This window comes from Leptodactylus fuscus, chromosome 3 (genome assembly GCF_031893055.1).
Source record: "Leptodactylus fuscus isolate aLepFus1 chromosome 3, aLepFus1.hap2, whole genome shotgun sequence".
Classification (NCBI taxonomy): domain Eukaryota; kingdom Metazoa; phylum Chordata; class Amphibia; order Anura; family Leptodactylidae; genus Leptodactylus; species Leptodactylus fuscus.
The window spans coordinates 108,603,418-108,631,331 of NC_134267.1; the positions used below are offsets into that span (position 1 = coordinate 108,603,418).

Consider the following 27,914-nt stretch of genomic DNA (forward strand, 5'->3'; position numbering starts at 1 on the left):
TGACCTCGCACAACAGTAGGTGCTTCAGGCAGATGTAGGCCTTGCTGGAGTGTATTGCGGCTAGCTCCAGGTACTGTAGACTTGGGAAAGTGGGTGTCCAAGTGCCGCACTTTCACCCTTAGCTCAGCTAATTTGGGGTATGTTTTTAAAAATCATTGCACCACTACATTGAACACGTGGGCCAGGCATGGAACGTGTTGGAGGCTGGCAAGCTCCAGAGCCCTCCAACAAGACAAAAAAGCCTGGCCCCAGGGGCAGCGGGGATAAACAAATTGCCATCTCATCCAGGATGGCATCCCTGACCTCAGAGGCAGTGTACTGTCCGTCTCCCAAGCTGATGAGCTTCAGCCCAGCCTGCTGACGTCTCCCCACACCAGTGTTGCAGCGTTTTCAGCTCGTAGCTGGGGTAAATCTAACAGCGGAGGAGGAGGAGGGTGGTGTTTCAGCCCTCCTCCCAGGAATGTTTTGTGGGGAGACAAGTCAGGAAAATTCTTGAAACGGGAGAGTTTTGCATCTTTGCCCTTGCTGCCTATGGACATCCCTTTGCCTCTAGCCACCATTTTCCCTGCTTTGCTTGCCTCCACATCCACACTGCTTTTGCCCCTAGACATCACCCCAGTCCATGCCTTAGCTTGTACCCCCAGTTTTTCCTGCTTAGCTTGCCTCCACATCCACACTGCTTTTGCCCCAGACATCACCCCAGTCCATGCCTTAGCTTGTACCCCCAGTTTTTCCTGCTTAGCTTGCCTCCACATCCACACTGCTTTTGCCCCTAGACATCACCCCAGTCCATGCCTTAGCTTGTACCCCCAGTTTTTCCTGCTTAGCTTGCCTCCACATCCACACTGCTTTTGCCCCTAGACATCATCCCTATCCATGCCTCTGCCCCTAGCCATAACTCTGCCACCCCTGGAAACTCATGGTGCAGAAACTTTGGGAGCTGACTTTGAGGAACCCTTGGGTTGTGTAGATGGAACTCCATCAAAGGTCTGTGCAGCTCACACACCCTGCTCAAGATATGGTATTGTAGGGTTTCAGCGTGTGTGAATGACGGACAACAGCCTGTGTTTGGACAGATGTAGGCCTTGCTAGAGTGTTTTTAGGCTAGCAGCGACTCCTGTGCACTTGCAAAAGTGGGCGCACAAGCGCCGCATTTTCAACAGTAGCTTCGGTACATTTGGGTATGTTTTTAAAAAACTTTGCACCACTAGGTTAGACGTGGGCCAAACATGGAACGTGTTGGAGGCTGGCAAGCTCCAGAGCCGCTACCAGGTTCCAGCCATTATCACAGGCGTAAAAATGCCAGGCCCCAGGTGTAGCAGGGAAAAAAAAATGCCATCTCAGCCAGGATGGCATCCCTGACCTCGGAGGCACTGTGCTGTCTGTCCCCCAAGCTGATGAGCTTCAGCACCGCCTGCTGACGTCTCCCCACACCAGTGTTTTAGCGTTTGCCGCTAGTAGCTGTGGTGGAGGTTGCAGCGTCGTAGGGTTTCAGTCTACTCCTGCCATGAATTTTGGCCTGGGAGAGGAGATAGGCCACCCCAGTTTGCACCCGGGGAACAGACTCCACCACATTCACCCTGCCTGTCATTAAAGATAAGCACTGCAGCATCCCTGACCACAGGCGCTTGTCCAAGTGTCGGTGGTCAAGTGGACCTTGCAGCAAAGCGCGGAACTAAGGGCCCACCTGATGTTGAGTGACACGTGCTGGTGCAAGGCGGGGACGCCACACCGGGAGAAGTTGAGACGGCTAGGGACGGCATAGTGAGGTGCCACAGTTGCCATCAGGTCCAGGAAGGCGGGAGTTTCAACAAGCCGGAACGCCAACCTCTCCTGGGCCAGCAGTTTAGCGATGTTGGCGTTCTAGGCTTGCGTGGGTGGGTGGTTAGCGGTGTATTTCTGCCGGCGCTCCAATGTCTGAGAGATGGCGGGTTGTTGTAAAGAAGCGCCTGATGGTGCCTTTGATGGTGCAGGAGAAGGAGATAAGACAGAAACAGGGGAGGATGAGGGAGAAGTCAACAAAGTGGCGGAGGCAGATGAAGTGATGTCCTGGCTCGTCCTCTGGAGTGCATCGCCAGCACTGTGAGCAGAGGCAGTGGCATGAACGGCGGGCGACGTTTGTCCTGCCGTTGCTGCCTGCCACTGATTCCATTGCTTGGATTCCAAATGATGGTGCATTGAAGTGGTGGACAGGTTGCTCTTCTCAGGGCCCCTACTCGATTTCGAGAGGCAAATTGTGTAGACGACACTATATCTGTCCTCGGCGCATTCCTTGAAAAAACTCTACACCTTCAAGAAACGTGCCCTCGATGGGGGAGTTTTTCTGGGCTGGGTACAAAAGGGAACATCTTCGGACATTCCGGGTCTGGCCTGGCTTCAGCAAAGCAGCTGACCTCTGCCTCTGGACATGTCTCTGCCTCTAGCTACCCTTTTTGGTGCTGCACCTGCCTCAACATCCACACTACTTTCCCAGCTTGACATCCGCCTTGTCCAGGTGGGGTCGGTGTCCTCGTCGTCCACCACCTCCTCTTCCAACTCCTGTCTCGCCTCCTCCTCCTGCACAATGCGCATGTCAACTGGCTGCCCTGACAGCAACTGCGTCTCATCGTCGTCGATGAGGGTGGGTTGCTGGTCATCCGCCACCAAATCGACCGGAGATGGAATGGAGGAGACTCTAGTGTTTGAGCATCTGGACACAGATACTCGTCTGTTAGGTCCGTGGAATCGCGAAATGGAGGGGCAGGTTGCGGTACAGTCAAAGGAAGGGAGAACAGCTCTGGGGAGCAGGGACAGTTGGGGTTATTGTTCTGGGAAGATTGGGAATTTTGGGTGGAAGGAGGACAAGACTGTTGGGTAAGAGGAGGTAGAGGCTGACTGGCTGGTGGACAATGTGCTTTAAGCGTTATCCGACAGCCATTGCAAGACCTGTTCCTGGTTCTCGGGCCTACTAATCTTTGTACCATTCAGCCTAGTTAATGTGGAACTTTTGTGCAAAGCGCAGAACTTAGGGCCCGCTTGATGTTAAGGGACACACGCTGGTACAAGGCTCAACTCACCCTAAGTGCCAAAAACACTGCTGGTGCAAGGCTCTACTCATGCCAAGGGCCTCAATCTCTGCTGGTAGCTCAGCTTAAGGTCTTGTAACTTTGTTTGGAAGGGCTCATGTTAAGGGCTAGAAAATTGAATTTTGGAAGGTCTTACCACATCACACACACACACACACACACACACACTCAAAATGACAGTTAAGGGTGAGGGCTTTTGGAATTCCCATTGCCTATTCCATTTGTGGTTGTCATGGGGAACGTGATTTAAAGGGGTGGTTGTTACTGTTTGTTGAGCTTAAATTGGGGTTTGTGTCCATCCATTTGGGGAGTAAAGAAGGTTTCCAGGTATTTTCCCACTTTGATAGAGGTTTTTTTGAATGTGGAAAGTGTGTAGTTGTTAGGCAGTGATGTTGGGGTAATAGAGGGTCTTTGGTGTGTTAGATGCCCCCAGACATGCTTCCCCTGCTGTCCCAGTGTCATTCCAGAGGTGTTGGCATCATTTCCTGGGGTGTCATAGTGGACTTGGTGACCCTCCAGACACGGATTTGGGTTTCCCCCTTAACGAGTATCTGTTCCCCATAGATTATAATGGGGTTCGAAACCCGTTCGAACACACGAACATTGAGCGGCTGTTCGAATCGAATTTCGAACCTCGAACATTTTAGTGTTCGCTCATCTCTAATCACTATATAAAGACACATGCTGCAGTGTCAGAGATTTGGCACATGTGATATATGACTTGTAAAGATCATATAAAAATAAAATCTGTTCTTACAACTATAACATAATATGTATTCTTGGAAGAAACTATGGCCTTCATGATTGGATCCACTGCAGGATAAAGAACAATTAAAGGTCCCAGAGGAACCGGTCAACTATCTGATATGCCTAGAGAATCCTAAAAGAGGATGTTGAAGGAAAAAAAGAATGGGAATGATTAATTGCATCACAACCATAACCATATTTTGCCAGTATATACGCCACGATCAGTGGCATCTGGAATCCGGAATCCGTGTCGGAACCCATTGAAATCAATGGGAAAAAAGCGCCTCCCATTGATTTCAATGAGTTCCGCGCGGAAAACAGAACCCATTGAAGTCAATGGGAGTCTTTTTTTCAGTGCTGATGCTGACATGGATTCCGCGCCAGAATCAGCGCCAACTTCCTCCGTGTAAATGGACCCTTAGTGATTTATTTCCATTAAAAATACACATACACATGTTCAGACAAAATGTTCATGCATGTATATGGGGAGGAGGGAGGAATAACCATTCAGCTGACAGCTATTAAAAAAAGGTATATGGGAACCTTGACGATGGCTGTGCAAAAGGTTTAGCAAAGAGCAGAAATGGTTAACATGTCAAAGATAAATACAAAGCATAAGCAAGCCTCATACTCCATTTTTTTTTCAATGGCACATGTGATGCGTGTAAGCATCTTATTCACTGCTTATGTAAGCATATCTAATCACTATGACAATTATCAATGTATGTATTATTCAGTGCTTTATAAATAGATGCTGCTTTAAAATTCCACTTTTGTTATGTTTTCTTTTCAGGCACAAGGTTAAATGACATTTGAACATCCATACTAGTTCAGGAAAAACAATATCACACAGGAATCAGTGGCAACGACAGTAATGAAAATGGATAAATATGGAGACTGGTGGAATTGTGCATTACAGGGGAGATTCTTTCATATATACGGTAGATATATGATTGTATGGCTCTACTCACATCATGTTTTTTATATCCATTTAGCATATCTGATGCAAAAAACAGGAACACAAAAACAAAGACACAAAAATATAGTATTATCTCATTTCTATGTAACCAGATAACCATTCTTTTGCATCAATTTTTTTTGCATCCGTTAATAGATGCAAAAAAAACAGATGAAAAAAACATGACGTGAAAAGACGCTGTGCTTGAATGTATTAGCGTACTGCTAAGTGTGTGACAGCCATGATACAACCATTAATAGTAAGGTCAGTCCCATTTGATCAATTACAATAGGACACTTTCTGATACATATATTTATACATACACACACACACACACACACACACACATGTGCGCTCACAATGGGCGTATACCTGTATGTTTACCTGACGGCAATCCCAGCATTCTGTCAATTAGGTTTCATAGTCCTTGCTTTTCAGACGGCAAATACAACATACACATGCCAATTCTATCAGTAATATACAGGGATGTGCTCACATTTACACATGAATGTAAGATCACCAGATTGTAGAAGGATAGGACTACCAGATAGTTTCTATTATGGTTTGTCACTTTGATGGACTGGCAGGATTGTTGGCCAGTAAGCACCATATTTTAAGGAATCTTATTACATTCAGCTCTGAGTGGGGCTCATAAGACAAACACATTCCCCCTATCAGAAATGCATAGGGTGTCATTCGTTGTATTCGTTGTATGTATTATGTCATTCGTTGAGTGAATTTAGCCTCTCTTAGAAGAAGAGTATGGCTAGTGTCGCAAAAGCTAAAATAGCAGCAAGCCAAAATTACCCATAGCCAAAATTTTTTACAAATGCAAACTTTTGTGTAATATAGTTTGAAAAATGACATGTGGTTGTGGGACATAGGTTTATAAATACATTTCAATAACGTAATATCTCTACAGTTCATATATCACATTACGTGAGTAGGATAAATACTATATTAGTGAATTCTGCAAAGAAAATAAATATAGGAATGGATAAATACATATAGTAGGATATTTAAATTCTAATAATATTACCTTATGATCATAAAAGGCATCTATGAGAGTAATGAACCTGCGAGCCTGAGAGCGCTTTGTTACATCAAGCTGCGGGATTCTTCGTATAAAAACAGTGTCAAATTTCTTGCACATCTCCAGATAATCGCTGGCACCCAGAGGCTGCAATAAAGAATATTTATTTGTATATTAAGAGTTTGGGCTAAAATAATTACATTACTAAAAAACTGACACAAGTGTCCCTCCACAACTCTGAGCAGTGTCGATATGTCCAGGGCCTACCAGAGGAAATTGCTATAGTGACCAATCTAACAGCCTGCTGGTAATAGCCTACATCACGACTACTTCACTGAAATCTTGCATATGTGCTGACTGCCCTGCAACCAGTGCTGAACATTACTGAGTATTTCCCCTATATAGTATATAGTACTGTATGGGGAATGACACAGCCATTGAGCACCAAGGGTTCTTGGGTTCGTTCAAGCCCAAAACTTTTAGAGAATTTGGGATGAGTCCATTGCCGTCCCTTCATTAGCATTCACTGGGGTTAGTAAATACTACTGAAGTGGCTCCGCTGGGCGCCGACGCTCTGCTGTACTGCAGTAAGCAAGTTTTCCATTAATGATAAGGTGAAGCCCTGGGTCCAAAGCAGACTCTGGAAATAGAAGCTACCGCTGTACCCTCATAGCTACATGACTGTTTACAATATAATTTGTAATAAAGTCAAATCTGTAATAGCCACCCATTCCCCTATAGTAGATAAAATGAACAATAGCAATTAGTAATTTAGTGAAGAAGAAAAAAACCTTTCCCATCCGTGAAATTGACAAAACTTGATATAATCAACAGTAATTTAATGAAAGCATTTTAGCTGTCAACCAGAGGAATCATGGACAGAAGGAGGTAATAATATACTTGTTTTGTAACTAATGTCCCTGCCGCCTATTCCCAACTGCAGCAGACAGATTCCAACTGGGGTCTATTGGCTGCAGTTGGGAATAGGCGACAGGGACATTAGTTATGTATGTATATACACATTAGTATATATGTATATACACACACTTCCGTACTTTGATGTTTGTTTTTCATCTTATGACAATTATCACATTCCACATTTTCTATGAGAGCAATTCTAAAGAAATCACTTAATACTTGATGCATCTGCTTACATTAATTATGTCCTAGTACACAGACAATTAAGACATTCCGTATTCTGTTACACTGCTGCACACTTCAACCAACTGAACCTTCTAGGGTGGAAGAGAGAATACCCATCATCACAGACTGGGAATGGAAAGATAAGTGCTTTTACACATTTATGTATAGGGTTATGTAATATTGTTGCCAATATGCAACAATGAGTGTTCACATTACCATTTACCAGCTTCTTCATCAATGATATTCATATGTATAGCCCTTACCAAGGCAACTTTTTAGATGTATAGTAATTGATGGAGGGATAGTACATTAAGCACATACAAAATGTATTAAAAAGCTTTACAAATAATTGTCGTAAGTGATCTTCTACTAATTTTTAGTTACACCATGTCCAAGTCCATTTAATTCAGCAGTCTTATAAATTATAGTCATCTCGAGTAGACAGGCAAACTCTTTATCGATGACTTATAATGTATAAGGATGACCTATATTCATAATTCTACACTGTACAGCCCTCCGACGCCTGGATGAGTTCACTTGCGCATTGGAGGGCTGTACGGATCTTACTGAGCATGCGCAGTCGGCTCAAACAGGGTCTCTACTGTCAGAGCCGACTGCGCAGGCGTCAGACATGACGAAGAAAGAAGACGACAGACAAGGGGAGGAGGCAGATGAAGAAGAAGGACGCCCCCATTGCTGCCGAGACCTCATTAGCATACCGGTAAGTACCAGTATTTCTAAGGAACGGCGCGACGGAGACCACATCTAAAGGTAGGAGACGAATAGCCTTTCTTAAGGCTATTCCGACATGGTAATTAGAAAAAAAGTTGTTTTAATGTACTTAAAGAATCCCTTTAAGTACATTAGCTTTCCGTTTTTCCCAAAGAAAGGAAAGCCAAATACCGGTGTGAACCTACTGTATGATCTGACTTCACTGTTCCATCCCAGTTCAGTATATATATAAAAAAGTGGTATAGTAATTGGACGCAAGAAACAATTGAATAAAATCAGACTGCACTGAACTATAGCAGCACAATACCAGCTGCAAATACCGGTTATTGTATATGAACAGAATCTTTGTATCGCTCTGATCTATCTTTGTACAAGCTTAATAACTGGAGAAGCAGAGCCATGTATTCACTTTAATAAAAAGAATGTTGTCATGTGAAAGTGATACAAAAGCCTGAATAATCTGGGTGATTTTCCACAAAAACAAGTTTTTGTCCGGTGTGTAAGAAACATGAATTGGGGTTTACAAAAACAAAACTCTCAAAAAAAAAATAAAAAAAAATAAACACCCAAGGTGTATTAACTTGTTTATAGTTGCTGGGGCACTTACACGGTCACAGAGTTCCTCAAATGTGCAGTCAGCAATGGATCCACAGGCTTTGCTCAGCTTCAGCTCCCTGCCCTGCACTTTCAGAATCCTTGGTCTTGTTACTATGGAAACAGGAACAAAAGCTCAGTCTTGTCTGGATAATTACCCTAAAATTCATCCCTTACAGCTAGGAAATGCATAGCTTGATGAATAATAGCACATGATTCAACACAGAAATTAGACAAAATGCTGATACAATGACTGCCACTTGAGTGTGGCATCAACCCATAGACAGCAATGGAACTTATTAATTGGTCAGTAGAGATTGGGCATTGTGTTTTAAATGTGTTCTCTTTCAAGAGAAATTAACTTACGTACCATCATTTTGTTTCTGAGCCAGCTCATCAAACAACTTATCCATGACAGCCTCCACATCAGCTTCACTTGTGCTGCAGAGAAAAGAAGAATAGCATGTGAGATTAATAACCCTCAAAGCCAGCATCTAACAGCTGCCTGCCACTGCTTAGCTTCTTGCCCATACACCTATACCTCTAGATTCAGGAGCACCAAAGGATGTTGTGCTCTAAACACAAACACTACTTGTACAATACAATTCAAGATGGGGAATATTAACTTGCATGGAGATGATTTCGCCTTATTTGCATACATTGAAAAGACTCATGTGATTCTGCGAACGTCTAGTAATGAGGCCGCGCAGGCACAACAAAGCTGGTAAGGCTCTGTGTACACAGAGAGAGGACCATGTTAGCTTACTCTTGCATGCAAAGCAAAAGCAAACATTAAGGAATGGCAAATATCTTATTCCATTTCTTTCGTTCGCGCCATGTCTATTGTTGCGTTGGGAATCTTGAAGATACTAGTGAAAGTTGTGCTAGTATATGAACAGTACTATAGTCAGAGAACAGTTTATTAAAGTAACTTGTTATGGGGTCCCATTCAGGAGCTAGATCAGGTCAACCCAGGACAGGTGGGCTCAGCAGCACTTATTTGCTCCTTTTTCTGTTCCCTGAAGACCTTCAGTATAGTGTCTACAAGCACTTTGGTGCACACAGAGAAGTTGATCCTCACACAGGTTTACATGCTCATAAGTAAGGTTGGTGCAACCAGAGCTGGGGACAGCTTTCTCCAAGGGCAACACAGACATGTTAATCCATAATATGTCTTTAAAAAAGTTGACTCCCCCCCCCCCCAAAAAAAAACAAAACAAACACAAACTAAGGGAGCATTCACACGGCGTAACGTCCCGCGAGATTTGGCACGTGTACGCCGCGTGACCCTTTGCGTGCCGTACACGCTCCCATTCATTTCAATGGGAGCGGGGAGCGTATGCGCCGCGCTAGTTTGCGGCCGTGCATTTATTCACGGCCGCAAACTAGCGCGGCGCATACGCTGCCCGCTCCCATTGAACTCAATGGGAGCGTGTACGGCACGCAAAGGGTCACGCGGCGTACACGTGCCAAATCTCGCGGGACGTTACACCGTGTGAATGCTCCCTTAGAATGTCTGTTTTACCCAGAATCAATGTCAATCTTTTGAATGGGATTTCTATGCTGTTGCAGGAAAAGCGACTGAGCTGCTGACACATACAAGACAGTCCCATGAACAACAGTGGCACCTTTTTTTTTTTTTTTTTTTTTTTTTACATTTTCAATCTACAATCAGAGAGTACCTTTGTAACCTCCGTCCCCCAATATACCAATACTTTATAAGACAGAAATACCATTTATTATTATTTATATCTACAGTCATGAGAAAAACAAGATACATTTAAATTCTATTGTTTTAAATATTTGGTGATAAGGAAAAAAAATCTGGTTCTTAGAAGGTATTAAACCCCTTCCCCCCCCGCATACACTTTTCAATTTTTGATTTTGACTCCCTGCTTTCTAGAAGCCATAACTTAATTTTTTCATTCACAGAGTCATATGAGGGCTTGATGTTTGTGGGACAAGTTGTACTTTGTAATGGTATCATTTAATATTCCATATGATGCACTAGGAAGATGGAAAAAAAATCAGAATGGGTTGGAATTGAAGAAAAAAAAAATACACAACTTTCCTTCAGGCTTAATTTTTACAGTGTTTACTTGCAGCTTGTATTCTAAGGCTTGGTAATATATATTTTACATTCTAACCCATTAAAAAAATGCTAAACTCTGCAAAAAATAAATAAATTTCTGGGAGTCACCATACACCATATATACCATACACTTTTTTATATTTACGTGTATGACGAAGTACTTTAAGATATACCATTTTGGAGAATGTCCATTGCTTTTTTTAATATATTTTTTTTTATGAGAAGTGAAATGGTGAAAGAAAAAAAAAACAAAAACGATTTCACCATATCAGGAAATATTTTTAGGCTTGTAGACTGGTCATTTTTGGACATGGAAATGCATCTCTCCTAAGTTAATATGTGTTTATCTTTATTTGAAATCTATGAAAAGGGGGGAGATAATTTGAATTTTTTCAATATTTTTTAAAAACTTTGAACCGTCAATCTGTAGATTGCTTGTCTCACAGACTGCAAGATTATGGTATTGGCAAGCCTCATTAGTCACATTGTAAAGACAGGCCCCAGCTGCCATGACGATCAGGCTGGGGGGGGGGACAGCTATGGTAGGGCAGATTTTTGGGTTTTATTTTTTTGTTTTTATTTTGGGGGCCTAAATGAATGGGTTAATACCCATGATTGGAGTGTTCCAAAATGGAAATGCTATTTGTGAAAAACTGAGTCAAACCCATATATCAATAGCTTGTACAACCGCCTTTATACAACTTTGTAAACTTAGGCCATTTTACCATGTTCTTTTAGTAAGAGGCGTCTTTCTCCTGGCAACGCTTCCAAGCAAGGCATACTTATTCAGCCTTTTTTCAACTATACTGTCATGAACTTAAACATTTAACATTCTAAGTATGGCCTGTAGATCTTATATATATAGCGTTTTTTGGTTTTTTTTTGCAATTTCTCTGAGAATTGCAAAGTCTGACTTTAGGGTGAATTTGCTTGGATGTCCATTCCTAGAAAGACTCAATGGTCTTGAATGTTTTCCGATTGTGAATAATGTTTCTCACTGTAGGATGATGGACTTCAAATTGTTTGGAAATTGCTTTAAAATCCTTCCCAGATTTGATGAGTAGCAAAAAATGCTGGTCTTAGATCACTGTAGATGTCACAGTTAATGATGATCAGTTAATCAGACTTGGCTACTACTTCTTCCTTTAATTACTATGGAAGCAGTAATGTCTTCTTCACATGACCATGAAAAACGGCTGTCACATGGCAATGTGAGAAAAAAAATGTAAGTAAAGGAGTGCATTCACATTGCCATTTTAAGATGGACAGAGTAGTTTTGACAGCCACACAGCCCCATTGAAGTCTTCTGGTCAGTTTTTAAAAGCCTTTAAAATGTATTTGCATGCAAGTGACAACCATTAAAAAACTAATGCAAAATGGATCACAAATGGTATCATAAATGGACAAATGGACATGGAATTGATGCAAAATGGGTAATAAAAGTTTAAGAATGAATGATTGGGATGTTATATAAACAAAATGCTTAATCCAAAATCCGTACTAAAATATAGTATAGTATGCAGCGGGAGGAGTGATGCTATTTCGCTCCTCCGTCCCCCCGCCGCTGGCTTCATGCAGGGCAGAGGAGCGCAGCAATGTCTCAGGCCCCGGCACCTGTGCCAGCGTCTATCCCTCGCCGGCATCCGCCTCTCTAGTACAGCGGATGCCGGGTCAGTATCGGTGGCCCCTTCTCCCCTTCTGGGGACCGGCCCCGTACCTGTGAAGTTGCAGGCCGGCTCCTGCGCGGCGATATCGCAAGAGCCGACCTGTTCGGGTGACAGCCGGGAGCCTAATGAGGCTCCCGGGCCTGTCACGGCTATATTAGTATCGCGGCTCGGTCTATGACCAGTCGTAATACTAATAGACAGAATGTCCCATAGACGGCAATACAGTTGTATTGCTGTCTATGGGACTTGCAATCAAGGGACCGGGGGGGAATAAAATAGTAAAAAAAAAAAAAAAAAAAAAAAAAGCTTTAAAAATATATAATAAAAATATGAAATAAATAAAAGTTCTAAATCACCTCCTGTCCCTAGAATATATATATAAAAGTAGAAAATCATATATCATAAACCACCGGGTTTTTTTTCAATACAAGGTGATCTAAGCAATAGATATTCCCCAAAATGGTATAACTGAAAAGTACTTCTGGCCCCGCAAAAAAAAACACTCTATGCGTCCCCGTACAGCTGCAGGGTCACCTGTCAATGTGGCCTTGCAGCTGTTGCAAAACTACAACTCCCATATATTAAATATTTTACCATTTTTTGCTTCAAAAATTTTTTTCCCTATTTTCCTCCTCTAAAACCTAGGTGCGTCTTATATTCCGAAAAATACGGTAAGTAGTAAGAAAGCAGTAGACTTGTATGTTTCGCCAGCTGCTTTATTAATACCACTGATCGTTCTCCTGTTTGGTGGGACACCTGATGGACCCCATTATAGTCAATGGGGTCCATCGAACTCTATGTGTTGCTACTATTTTAGCAGACCAGAACAACAGAGATACAATAATAGAGTGAACCTAGCATTAGTAAAACAGCCATCTGTTGTCTTCTAACTAGAAGTTTTCAAAAGATCGTGGAAGCCCAAACCACCCCCAATTGTCTCCTGGGTGAAATAAAGAGGCACATTACTAGATTTATGTAATGATTTAACATTATTCTCCGCTCAGTTACATTTGACTGGAGAACCTCTTTAAAGCATCTAGGACAATGTACATGATTGGTAGTGACAGACAGCATTATTGTGGAACATCCATACAGTTAAACCAATTTACTCTAAAATGACAAAGCAGCCAACATCCAAGCTGACACTAGTCTTCTTCAAGATGCATTTACTATGACCAACACCAGTTGATATAAGCTACTTCTCCTGTGATATTAAGTCAGATAACTATCATCACCAAGAGTAGTTCTATCTGTCATCTTATCTCGTAGGGTCAAACAATGATTGTCTGACACAGCACATGGAGAGAGCTCAGACTCTGTAATATGCTCACTGATTGTGCAAAGAGAAAGCAGATTAATACTTACAATCCAGGTCCTAAAGTATTGAAACACCAACAATGATTATTTTAGGAAAAATGTTTGCCAACATAAAGTACTAGTATTAGAACTTACAGAAAATATATTTTACCAGCAGAAGAGAGAACGCGTTTCCTGTAGTCTATGCCTGAGTCCAGTTGAACAGTGTTACAATATTTCTAGAAAAACATATAAAAATACAGTGAAACAAATGTCTAAAGCGTTAGGTGCATAGTAACATATAGTAAGGTTAGAAAAATAAAAATAAAATAATACGTGCAATTCAACCTATAGTCCTGTAATACTGATCCAGAGGAAGGCACAAGTTAAAAGCCAATTGCCTTGGAAAGACCCATTTCCAATGTTCTAGCGGCCATAACTTGTAATATTATTACACTCATTGTTATTTCAGTATAGCAATGTAGATGCCTTCCTGCCAGGCATAGGCATTAGACTGTTAATGAGATCCATCTTCAGCAGTAGGATTATAGGAAATATTGGCATTTTGTTTATTGGTAGAAAAGGAACAGTCTATAGCTAGAGGATGAGAGCTGTCAGAGAAATAAATTCCCAGCATCTTGAGGTCTACCCCCTCGTTCACATCTGTGTTTGGTAATCCGTTCGGGGAGTCCGCATGGGGCCCCCCGAACGCACTGGCAAGACTATATTGGGGTCCGTGTCCTTTCCGCATGCTGCCCACACTAATCATGCGGACATGAAAGTAGATCACAAAGTACTTTTCTGTCCGCATGTTCTGTGCGGAGACCACACGGACCCCATTATAGTCTATGGGCTCCGTGTGCTTTTACTGCACACCATTTGGCAATGCATTTGATATTCCGTTCGGAGGGCTCCCCATGCAGACTCCCCCCGAACAGATTACCAAATGCAGATGTGAACAAGGGGTAACAACGAGACTGTGTTACAAGCCTTTTTTGCAGTCAGATTTTGAGGCAGATTCTGCGTCAAAATCCGCCTGCAAAAAATTTCGTGTGAACATACCCTTAACTGGTAATACCCAAAAAGAGAAATATCCGGAAAAGGGTATAACACAACCAATCCCTGGCCTCAGTGATATACTGTACATCAGGGGTGCCCAATACGTCGATCGCGATCTACTGGTAGATCGCAAAGGACGTATGGGTCGATTGCGGGATGCAGGGATCCTCGGTGTCTGTTTGTTCACAGTGCAGGCTGAGAGTCATCTCCGGACACTGGCAGGTGGGGCTGCTGCAACCCCAGCCTGCCAGTGTCCAGAGATAACTCTCAGCCTGCGCTGTGAACAGACAGACACCGGGGATCCCTGGGCGGCCACAGAATGCCGCTATCTCCTGCTCTCACGATCTGCTCAGCCCCGCCCACAAGCCTGGCCCCGCCCACAGACAGACCCGTCCCGACCACAAGCCTGCCCGGTCCCGCCCACAGGCCCGCCCTAGTAGATCTTTTGCCTTGGTCAGCTAATAAAGTAGCTCACACGCTGAAAAAGTGTGAGCACCCCTGCTATACATAATCACTAAGTCCAGTGACTGGCTCTAGCACGGACATCATACATCCAAACACAACTCACTGCATTCAAGTAAAGAAACACAGCAGAAAAAGGAAATGGTGCTGGAAAAAAAAAAAAAAGTAAATCCAGTCATGAGAAAAAAAAACACCCATTTGAATTTATATGTTTCTACAGATTAGAAGGTGCACAAGTCATTCACCAATGCCAACCAATTATCTCCAGCATTAGCTATCTGTATAGGAAACTCTCACATTTAATAGATCTCCACCTTCAGAAATTTGTACTCCAACTCCCATCCTACCTGCATGCTTTGCTATATTGCATTATTACCAGTATTTTTCTCTCTGTTGCCCCTTTAGAGTTTTTCACCTGATCATTAAGTAACATGTACTACTCATTGCTGTGTCACTGTCTGTCACACACTCATGCCCTCGGACCAGTCCCCATCCATCTCTCTATTACCTTATCCAACCCTCAACCTCTAACCCATTGGTTCTTTACATTTATCTTTGTCTATCCATTTACATACTGTACATTTATATATCAACAAGCCTTCCAGCCTCTTTATCTTTTTGTTTTTCATTATTGGGCTACTATTCCAGAGAAGAATCAAAGCACTTGTAGATGTTTGTAGGCAAATCTGGCAAGTCAGATCCTCCCTATATGAACTTACAAGCTGCTTTGCATAACCATACATTTTTCTGTACATCATGGGGTCTACTTTTTTTTTTTTTTAGGCCGAGGCCCCACTTTGCAGAAAAGCTGCTTTTTTGTTGCAGATTTTGTTGTGTTTTTTTTTTTGAGCCACAGCCAGGAGTGAATAAGGCAGAAGGTAGAAGTAGATCTTCCTATATATTTCCCATTCCTTTTGTAGACACTCTTGGCTTTGGCTCAAAAAAATGTAACAAAAGCTGTGTTTCTGTGTGGGGCCCCAACCTAACATGGCTTATTCCATTCTTGCTTCCTCTTGTTGAATAAATAATGAAATGGACTAGATTTACACACACACACACACACATATATATATATGTATTTTATTATTATTATTATTATTTATTATTTATTTTTTTTTTGATATGCAATATTCAATTCAAATTCAATTCGGAATTCAAAAGAGCATATTTTGATTTTTCACGGGAAGGATATGCAAATCTGTCTTCCATGATGTAATTAGGAAGTCAGGTGCCTCAGTGTTGCAAACCAATAGAGGGCGCTCACTGGAATGTGCAAGCCTGTCTCCCCTGATGTGAATTACATCAGGGAAGACAGGCTTGCACATTCCAGAGAGCGCCCTCTATTGGTTTGCAACACTGAGGCACCTGACTTCCTAATTACATCATGGAAGACAGATTTGCATATTCTTCCCATGGTCCCTTGCAAAGTGGAGTGCTAAAGGCTTAAAAAGTCTCCACACACCTATATGGTGGTCTCTCCCCAAGGAGTGACGATATCCCCCTAACCTTGTTTTTTCACGTAACTGTAAATGCTGAGTAGGCCAATATATTCACGCCTTACTACAAAACAAGTGACCCCAACTAAACAGGTAGCGAACACAGTATGTATCGATGCTATCTAAAAAAACCAGCAAAAAGTACCATAAAAAATGCAACTAATCTGAAGGTGGTCCAAAAGAAACAGAAGTGTTTGACATTCACAAATCGCCATGCTATCATCGTGTCAATCTGAACTCCATTTACAATAAAAAATGTCAATGAATCAATGCGAAGAATCGCTCATGACCTCAAGGGTAATTAGCAATCATTCAGTAGCAACACGACATAAAATGCAATGTTCTTTATTTGTCAGCCCTTGTCTTGATCAGGAGATTAATAAACCGCAGCTCTTCTCCGAGACAGTTTTATGAATCAATGGTAATTACATTCTGACATGAAGAGAATAGAAAGGCACAACTTGGTATCACTTCATCAACCTTTCTAACCTTCATGCAAGTATTAGCTGTAAATAGCTTTTAAAGGCTTTTAACAGTAACGCACAGTTTTCCAGGCTGTACTACAGGGGAGTCTGTATGTGACTCATATCTGAAGCACAATCATCCACAATTATCCCATTTGCTGTAATGTTCTAACACTGTCAAACATTTCTCATGCTGAATTTGCGAACAAATGCTACTTAATTTCAACAGAAATATATCAACAGAAGGGTCAGCCAGTAATATCATTTCTTTACCTTTTTCTGCTACTGCAGTAATATCTCCGGTTCATGAAATACTGAAATGCATTGTCTTATCAATGCAATCACCAAGATGTTATAGGGTCACCAGTCAGGTGCATCGGTTAATTCTGCTATAAATGACAAGGACGCTTTAAAAGGGAATGTGTCACTAGATTCTAGGACACAGAACCACCAACATGTTATTATGCTACTGTATATAAATTACAGAAGTCATGGAATAAGTCCATTGTGTTTAATCCCCTGTCACTCCAATTCTAATGCTCTCACCCTTTCCATTAGTCAGTCTCTGTTTACTTGGCTGCAGCAATAAGGTCCCTGCAATTTCTGCCACCAGTCACTGACTTCTGCGGTCACACACTGTGGAAAAGCTGCAGTTCACAACTAATATAATGCACTTTTATCACACAAGGAACTCAAATCACAGGAAGAGTTGTGGAGTAGGAAAGTTAGTACAGGTGCTCATCCCCAATATCCACAAGGCTAAGTAGCCAATTTACCTATCAGTGCATTTTTGGCATGTGGAAGGAGATTTGGCTTAAAAAAAAATAAATGAATAAAAATTAAAAAGGATCAATTCCATAAGGTGTGGCCTCAGCCTTTAAACAACGTTTTAAAACGATTCTACCATTAAAACACTTTCTTTTCTCGTTAACATGTCGGAATAGCCTTAAGAAAGGCTATTCTTCTCCTACCTTTAGAAGTCGTCTCCGCCACGCCGTTCGGTTAAAATCCCGGTTTTTGTCGGTATGCAAATGAGTACTCTCGCAGCACTGAGAGCGGGCCACAGCGCTCAAACAGCACTGGGGGCGTCTCCAATGCTGTGAGAGAACTCTCTCCAGCGACGCTTTCATCTTCTTCAGCAACTGCCTATTCACTCGTCTTCTGCCGGCTGGGGTCACACTTCAATGCCTACGCAGTCGACTCTGCTATCGGGCCTCACGCAGAGCCGACTGGAAATGGACGCTTATGCGAGCATGCGCAGTACACTCTGTACTCTGTTGAGCTACAGGAGTGTACTGCGCATGCTTGCGTAAGCGGCCACAAAAAAATGGCCGCTTGGCAAGTGTGACCCCAGCCAGAAGAAGACGAGTAAAGAGGCAGTTGCTGAAGATGATGGAGGCATCGCTGGAGAGAGTTCTCTTGCAGCATTGGAGACGCTCTCAGTGCTGTTTGAGCGCTGGGGCACGCCCCCAGTGCTGCGAGAAAACACATTTGCATACCGACAAAAACTGGGATTTTAACCGAACGGCAGGGCAGAGACAACTTCTAAAGGTAGGAGAAGAATAGCCTTTCTTAAGGCTATTCCGACATGTTAACGAGAAAAAAAAAGTGTTTTAATGGTATAATCCCTTTAATTTATGTATTCTTGATAAGTGCACATTTGTGTTTAAGAGCTGAAAAGTCATTTTATGCTATTTACGTAGAACATGAAATAAATTCTTCTATGAACCTACTTCTACATCTATGTTTTAGGGGTTTTTTAGTTCCACGAATTGTTTTAGTTAGACTTTACAGGGCAAAAGCAGTTACATTTAAAGGAGGAACACAAAGCATCTAAAAGCAAGGGGGAAAAAAAAAAAAAAAATCACATCAGAGTTTACATTCATTCCCTCATTACCTAGAAGAAAAAAAAAAAAAAAAAAACTTCTTCCACATTCTGTTTCGAGAAAACCCAGAGGTCCTTGCCGTTGAGCAGATTTGGGGGTTGCAATGCCCATTCACTCTTTATGTACTGCAGCCATTATGCTAAAAGAATAAAACACTGCCTTTATACTGCCAAGCCACAATGACTCTTCATACATCAAAGCATTTACACCATGAGCAGTTTTTGCTTCCAAAATTATTCAAGCTGAGGGCAAAGAGACAACAATTCATACACCCTAATTACATCTAATTATCTGTTCCCTTGTACGAGCCGCTCTGGACAAAGCTTTTAGCTATGTGAATTTCTCACAGCCTCTGCATGCCCTGTCCATCCTGCTTGACACTGGATTATTTTAGTGGCTTCTGGTCTATGGCTAATATGAAGTTTGTCCAGGTAAACTAATTATGGCCCCCATAAACATTGCTAGACATGAATAGGAATTTCTTGGTACATTTGTCAAATCCCGGGGAGCTCCACCTGGTTAAAATGACCCTCAACACACTCTTGTTGTAGCTTCTCCCTTGGCTTTCTATTCATGAACTCAATGAAATGTTTATTGGATTAAAGACTCTCTCTCCAGACCTCCATGATGGCTTGTGATAAAGAACTTAAAAAGTCCTTTTAACAGGCTTACAGTCCTTTCTGGGATGTGATTAACATTAAGGAGAAGGCAGGAAAGAAGAAGAGTTTCACATTACATCAGTACTCCATTTTACTGAATACAATTTACTGTACATTAATGAATGGGGCATATCAATGAAATGAACAATACAAAAACAAATATTAAATCTTAGAATTCAAGCTTTTCCAGGTTTGCCCCAAATCTATAAATGTATCTGTTGCAAGTCTGGAATGATTATATATTGTCATCTTTCAAGGTGTCATCTTTTCAAGTTTATCTGTTAACTAGTTATAGCAACACATAAAAGAGAACCCATCACCCACATCTACTGCAACTCTTTGCATCCTTATGTTCCACACCACTGGTGCAGTTGGAATTTCTTCTTCAGTCCCCACTGTTCCCGAGCAATCATTAGTGTTCAGGACAATGTTGTGCTCTACTGTCAGGTGGGTGTTCCCTATTGCTCTACTCCAGTCCTGGACCGCCTACCTGTCATAGTACATAACTGTGCTGAAAGTAACAGAAATGATTGTTAAGTAACAGTGAGTCCTACGGAAAAGAATCAACTTGCACTAGAATCAGTGGAGCAATGCCTATTTAGGATGCAAAGAGTTGGAGTTGGTTGTGAAATTCCCAAAGTCATAATATTGGTGGCCTGTCCTTTACAATAGGTCATCAATATCAAATCAGTAGGAGTCCAAACCCAGACACTACTGTCAGACCGCTATTGAGAATACAATGTCTTTATGTGCATATATGTACAGCAGCAGCTCTTGTTCCATTCTTTTAAAATATAGTACGCAGTACATATAGGAAAGAAGGAACTGTGACTATGGTGATGCTTCTAGAATTATTTCAAAGATCCCAAGCACAGTTTTTTGGTGTATCAATATATATGTTTATGTAATATCCTGATAAGCAAACTAGTTTAGTCTTGCAGCATATAGGTAAGCTTAGAGGGCTGCTCAGGGTACTGCAGATTTGTCCCTTCCTCTTGAAATAACAGTAACAGGAGGTGAGTTCAGAACACAGTAGGCCCCCTTATACACGACCGTATAAATGGTCAGTGTGCTATCTGGGTTTTTCCCGGATAGCTCACTGATCCATTCATTTCTATGGGCCCGTACACATGACCGTGAATACATGGTCACGTGTGAGGGCAGAAAGTCTGGGCCCCAAAATATGGGACAGGTCCTATTCCTGTCCGATTTTGCGATCCTGCTTCGGTGGCTCCTATTTAGTAAATGAAAGGACCCGCAGAAGCACGGCCATTGCATGAGTGGCACAAGGGTGACATCCATGTACGCCCGCGCCACCCATGTCGTTCATTAACGGCAGCCAGTCAGCACATGGTTGTGTGCAACAGTTTAAAGCCAATATAAATGGAGCACTTATTTGAGGCAATTAAAACCACTTACACGCAGGAACACTGACGCCTTTCAGGAAGACACCACCCTTAGTCTAGTATACCCCTTTTTTCCCCTCTGGATCACTCTATGGATAGCTATATAGGTTAATATATGGCGAAAATATCATCATGTCGTACATAGTATTGCACTTCACTCTTGATTTTTTACTTTTTTGTGTGTGTGACTGTGTACATCAACTTTAGTGTTTATATATTTATTGATATTTATGTATTGATTGTGTTTATTAGACATGCAGTATATTTTGGATGTATATTTAACTAGACTCAGCAAGTATTCTAAATTATATGGGACATTGATTGACGTGTGTAAAGCACTGCAGAATATGATGGCAGTATATAAGAAAAATAAACAAATAATAAATTGTGTGGCATATACCAGCTGTTTGTTATTGATTGATTGGTGGCGTTTCTCCGGTGGTGCAAGTTTTTTGTTAAAAACTATTGAAGCTGTACTGTATACGTTATTTATGCTGTGACTAAAGGTCGTTTCTGTCTGAAACGCGTCAATTCCTGTGCGTACCTGGTTTAAATTGCCTTAAATATATGCTCCGTTTTTATTTGATAAAGAGTGTGCTGGACTCTCCTGTTACTGACTCCTCCATGTGCTGCTGGCACTTCCTTGCACCCAGCTGATCCTGTTTGGCTATTGCAGCTTCTACACATAGTGAGCTGGGAAAGAGTGGAGACGTTCTATGTACGGTTTTCTCTTGAACTACATTTCAAATTCCAAAAGGTATGTATGTTAAAAATATTGTTATTTAAGCATTATTTTTTCCCAGAAAACTTCTTTAAGGAAAATATTTGCAAAAGACTAGTCTACATGAAGGATGTATAATTGTTAGGAAAACGGAATCTTCCATCTTAAATCTTCAACAAAACACTGGAGAGAAATTTGAGGGCCATACACAAGGATGTATTATCAGTACCTTACCTTTAAAACAGCAATGAAAGGCACAAAATTAACTCTCTGAAGTCCATTCTTGTAAAGGTCTGAAAAAGACAGAAATGATTAACATATCTATTTAGTTCCATTAACAATACTACTTAGTCTATACCAAGAGACATGTCATGTCCAAGGATCACAATGAAGATCTACTACTTGAAAGATGTTAAATATAAACATGGCTATATTCCTGGGAAAACATTTTAACACAATTAAAACTTTGCAGTTTTAAAGATTTTCCTTAACCACCACAGTGGTGAAAATCTTTTGTCTTGATAGGTCAGTGGATGGTTCTATGGATCGGCTCCTGTCAGAAACCCAGCCATGATTTCATTATTGGGAACAAGTTATCAGTCAGGAACATGACATGCACAACAAGATAACCTGTTCACAAAAAGGAAATCTTGGCTGGGTTTCTGACAACTGTTGGACCATAGAAAGGTCCAGCATTCAAGGTCATACCTACTGCCAACTAGGCCAACAGACTGTTACTAGTAAAATAGTTACAGATAATCTTTAAAATTCTACAACATTTTTAACTATTTATATTTGCAAAAATATTTTACTTTTAATTGTTAACAAATTTAACCCCTTCCCTGACATACTATTATGGCGTATGCTGGTTCTTTAACGATGACGGCTGCTCTGCTGCACAGCCACCATAGCTACCGGCTAAGACCCCCTCCCATCCCCACCGGCCCTGTACCTTTATCGTTACAGGCCTACACCCACGCAGCGAGACATGTTCCTCTGAAAGCCGGGTTCCTTATGAAGGCTGCCAAGTTTGTAATTGCATTATAGCTATTGAGGCTGGTCTATGACAAGCTATAATAGCTATGAAGCGCATCTCTCATAGATTTCAGTACAGATATATTGTAGCCTATGGGACTTTCAATCAAATGAATGCAGGTTCAAGCCCCTTGGGGGAAAATAAAATAGTAAAAAATAAATAAAAAAAGTTTTAACTAATATATATATATATATATAAGCTAAAGGAAGGGAAGGGCGGATTTTGGCACAGAGTCACTCTCGGGCCAAATTCCACCTGCCACGACTGTTGCGGCTTCCGACAGTCGCGGCTTTCTCCTCTAGAGTAGGCTCAATGAAATCAAAACTGCCAAACCGCCATAGACATTCCCCAAAATGACATAACTAAAAAAATACACCTAGCCCCGCAAAAAAAAGAGACACTCCCCGTATACAGAAATATAAGAAAAAGTTATAAATGTCAGAATATTGACACGTTTAGAGAAAAAAAAAATTCTTATTTTTTTTCTTTTGCAGGCCATAGGAGGCTCCCACCTCAGTAATTGGCCAAGACTAGAATAACCCTCTAAAAGCAGTGTCTAGTAAAAAACATCCTCGGTTCAAGGAAAATAATTTGGGTGTCTTTCTACAATTTTAGTAGACCCAAGTGCCATATGTATAGATTGATGTTGATTACATTAAAGTAGAATCCAAACTAACTTTTTTATCTGTTAAAAATAACCCCACCAACATAATGTATTCGGTGTTTCAGCATGAGAGGCCACCGTACTGTATGACACTTAAGTACACTGTATTGATTAATCTTAAGAGGAGATTTTTACTATCATTTAAATACGATGCTAATGAGAAAGGTAATGAAGTACACCATTCTCTTCCAGTCTCCAACTATCAAGAATATCTTATCTGCAAGGCTTTCAAAGCTTTTCTTTGAAAATCGGAAGAATAAAAATAAGAAAAAAAAAACCTTAAAATTTGTGGTGTTTTCATACAGCACCTATGCAAATCCTATTGTTTAATGAATACTATGAAAGATCAGGGTGCACCACATGGTAACTTGCTCTTTTAAGTGTGTTTTCTAAATGATAGTAGCCAAATACTGTCACAGGAGACAGAGTGTTTATATCTGCAAGCACTAGCATCATCACTATGGGACTGAGAACCTTAAAACTCTGCACTGGAGAATACCATTTTACAGAAAATGATATTAGCTACAAAGTCTCCTTAGAAAAATGGAAGCTTTTTAATATTCACAACCCTGCTTACACTTTCAGTAGGTATAGGGGCCTGCGAAAATTATAAGGCCTTGGTTACATGGAGACAGTTTGCAGCGTAATTTATGGTTTACAGCGGTTGTCTAATACTTGTACAGTAACCCTTCGTTCACATCTGAGTTTGGGGAGTCTGGATGAAGACCCTCTCAACGGAATACCGAACGCAACTGCAAGCGGTGTACAGTGAAAGCACAGGGACCCATAGACTATAATGGGGTCTGTGTGCTTGCCGTGCGCTGCCCGCATGAATCATGCGGACAGAAAAATAGATTGTGAACTACTTTCCTGTCCGCATGATCCCTGCGGAGATCTGGCGGCAAGCACACAGACCCCATTATAGTCTATGAGTCTGTGTGCTTTCACTTGCACACAGTTTGCAGTTGCATTCGGTATTCCATTCGGGGGGGGGGGGGGGGGTCCTCATGCGGACTCACCCAGACAGAATACCGAATGCAGATGTGAACGAGGCCTTAATGCAATCTAAGGAGCAGTCACTAGAGAAGAGAACCAGGCTGGGAAGAAGTTAGTTAGTTGATATAACAGCCTACACATGTATACAAGTAGATGGATAGATTACATAAAAATACATTTAGAAGAATAATAGAAAGTCTCTTGGCTCATGGTCTCTGCACCTCCAGTGGTATTTGGGTGTTGGCATTTAGGAGTCACGAGCAGGATTTCATCCCACTGCTATATATCACTGGAAGATTTATGCCAGTTATTCAAAGTGTCCCTTCTGGAAACAAACAGATCAACAGATTGTCAGCCTGGTCCTGTTCCCTTCTTAAAATCCATCAGTAATCTATAGAAAATCACTCTGCATGTAAAAGGACTGAGCTAATAATAATAGCCCACAATTCTTTGTGAAAAATTCACTGAATTGAATAGAGGCAGACTCTGATGCCTGCGGTTATACTCTTACTGCCATTATATTGATGTTTTCAATAGCATATGTTACTGCTGCTTTCTGCTGTCATGTTAGCCGCTAAAGAGTCTGAATGATGAAACTCATTGGGCGGATGATATTAGCAATTTGAGTTAGTACGTGAAGTATATGGTACTGTAGGGAATTGCTCTGTTAAGTACCCAGCAGTCCCTTGTGTCCTGTTGGCGTGCCGTGAGGTCAGTAACCTCAGGATATAAGGAGAAGTGTGTAAGTCTGGGTTCTCATATTGATGGTCTAGAACTGCCCTTTCAGAATATACCGCCTATCTTTTATATAAGGAGTCAGACTAAGTCATTCAGTTGGATAGGACTGATGAGGAGATATTTGGATTGGCCCTAAGCTGTGGACTGATCCCTATATTTTGATGATAAACTGTATGGTTTTGGCACCATCAATATGACCGCTATGTATTAGCCCTTGTTTTGTGTTCTTATTTATATCAAAATATTATCATTAAAAGTGAAGTTTTAAAATCTACTTGATTAGAATCTCCCTCTACTGAATTCAGTGAATTTTTCGTAATGGTGAAGAGATGAATTCTCTTTAAGTCAATGATTTGCCCAATTATTTGTGGTCTGTCATGTAGCCCATATACTGTTCCCGTTTGGGAGCTCTCTGTAGTCTATGTGTAACCTTGGCTGGAACGGTAAACAATCTAGAGACTACACTCATAAAACAATGCTTTATCTACATAGACCATCAAAAAATGTTATCTTTGCCATATTTTTGTGTGTATGGTCTTTCATTTGTTAAAACTATTACAATTAACAGAGTTGAAAGTTGATCCAAGAGCGTAAGTGAACATTACTCTCACATATAGGCTGTCTGCATTGAATCCTGGGTATGAAAACACGTATCACATAGGATGGTAGTTGTCCTACTAATGCAAATTTTTTAAAAAATTTTTTTGGGGGAAATAAAAGTACATTCTGGTTGTTAACTCTATGAGCATAATACAGTACTCTACATTAGTTCTCTACATGGTTTCAAAATGAACTATATAAATGTATTTACCATCTGGTTGTCTGTTAGATGTTGCAACGACAACTACTCCATTTTGAAAGAGATTTTCAAAAAGTTGCTTTAGGATCATGGCATCAGCAATATCTGTCACCTGGAGAAACACAACAAAGTCAACTTCAATGTCATAAAATAACATCTGATATGGTGACATTTGCAAAATAGAATGCACAATTGTGCCATAAATATTACACACTATGAAGGTGGACCTAAGATGAAAAGTTTATACTCTTATATATAGCAAAATGTGTAAGAAATAACTATAAACCATAAAAAAAATTGGCTGCAGTGACTGGAATTCTCACAAATGACATTAAATCAAACCACACATTAAGTAAAAATAATCGTTACCGCATGGTGGCTGTTGTTGCCATGCTTGTGGAGTATTGTGGACCATAGCCAAGGCAGTTTAGTCTGGCAGCAGTGGTATTGTTGGGCTCCAGGGTCACTACCCCTGTGGATGCTGTGCTGCGGTGGCCATCCACCAAATAGGGTATCTTGACAAGTGGCTGGTGGGTTTATACAATTTACTCAAAATGTGTACCAAGAATCTCATGTTCTTTTTTTCTAAATTTATATAGCAGCGATACAATTATTGTATAACATGTGGATATAATGTCAATGTCTTTTTTGCCTACAGTGTTGGGGTATGGAAAAAATTATATTTTTCAGTTTGGTTTCTGAGATAAATACATCAGGAGCAGTTGTACAAATCTTTCCAATAGTTTGGAGAGGATTGCCTATACTAGACACAATTATAGTAACTTCTCAGTTGAGACCATATGAATGCGTATTAAGAAACAGAAATGCAATTTATAGCAAAAGTTGCAGACTTTATTTTTTTTAGTGATTGAGCTTTATTGCATCAAATTGGAAAATCCTTTAAAGATGGCATTTCACCATTGCCACCAGCTCTAGTTTTTTGCATCCTTCCAACTCCCTGTCCTGTATGTTATTTAGGCTCTCTATTGTCAAGCGGGCAGTCCCAAGCAGTCTGCTTCAGTCCAGTCAAACATAGTTGAGAGTAGATTGCCCGAGAATGGTAGGGGCTAGAATAAAAATTCTTACTATACCAGAATCACTGGAGCAGCACCTATTGAGAGATTTGGAGTTGGTGGTGAAATATCCTCTTTCAGGCTAGGCAACATGTCACACAGTTAAAGATTGCAGTTTTGTGCTGCCTACGTTTCATCAAAAGAAAGTAAATGTGGCTGTCTTGGTACTTGCAAGTTGCTGCAACCAGGGCATGATGGTTGCAATATAGTGCTACGACCAGGGCATGATGGTTGCAATATAGTGCTACGACCAGGGCATGATGGTTGCAATATAGTGCTACGACCAGGGCATGATGGTTGCAATATAGTGCTACAACCAGGGCATGATGGTTGTAATATAGTGCTACGACCAGGGCATGATGGTTGTAATATAGTGCTACAACCAGGGCATGAGTTTTGCAATATATCCAACACTGATGGATTTTTGCAACCATTATATCATGGATGCTGTAAGTTACCAGTTACAACATCATGTGTTATAGTTTATTTTTATGTGGTGTAGGCAGGGAAACACTAATCTATGGCTGCATGTTGCATGTACTGGTCAAAGTATTTGTTTAGCCATGGCCTAAGATAAATGGACTATTAGCAAAAGGGTAAAAGCTAATTTCCCAAAAATGGTAAAGAGCAAATTAAGAAATTTCCTGTTATCATTAAGCTGTCTGCATCCTAACAGCAGACTACTGTAAAAGATATAGCAGTCAAATAAGTCTTCACAATTGAACAAGCAGTCAATTATTTCTGCTGAAAACATGATTTTTTCTTTTATAGTGGATATTTATAAAACCAAAATAAATCAATGAAAAATTCTGCTATGCTTATACCCTCATATGGTGCAGGCTCAAATAATACAATTTAATTCAAAGAATACAAGTGTTTCCTTCACAAAGTCGGCGTAAACATTAGGGTGATCCGTTTAATTAGAGCCAACATAATGAACACCACACAACATGAATGTTATTTTACATTCTCATTGTTCTCTAGGTCTAAATGGTGAAAGATGAGACGATACTAGGTTACAGCACTTTAGTCAGCTACTTGTCCTCTGCTGTTGAGTGGAATCAAATGATACAGATACTATTATAGGACAACTGAACAACACAATTCAGCAGATGGCCTATCTGAAAT

The 27,914-nt window shown here is 41.0% G+C and overlaps 1 protein-coding gene across 1 annotated transcript in view; it reads right to left on the minus strand.

The window, feature by feature from the left end:
* Positions 1 to 27,914, minus strand: part of AFG1L (AFG1 like ATPase) — a 92,555-nt gene that overhangs the window by 12,443 nt on the left and 52,198 nt on the right. Inside the window, exons 6-11 of the mRNA XM_075268156.1 lie at positions 25,726 to 25,825; positions 21,715 to 21,773; positions 13,484 to 13,566; positions 8,643 to 8,713; positions 8,286 to 8,386; positions 5,810 to 5,950 (exon numbers count right to left, since the gene is read on the minus strand). Coding sequence (XP_075124257.1) covers positions 5,810 to 5,950; positions 8,286 to 8,386; positions 8,643 to 8,713; positions 13,484 to 13,566; positions 21,715 to 21,773; positions 25,726 to 25,825 — 555 coding nt within the window. The remainder of the gene's footprint in view (positions 1 to 5,809; positions 5,951 to 8,285; positions 8,387 to 8,642; positions 8,714 to 13,483; positions 13,567 to 21,714; positions 21,774 to 25,725; positions 25,826 to 27,914) is intronic.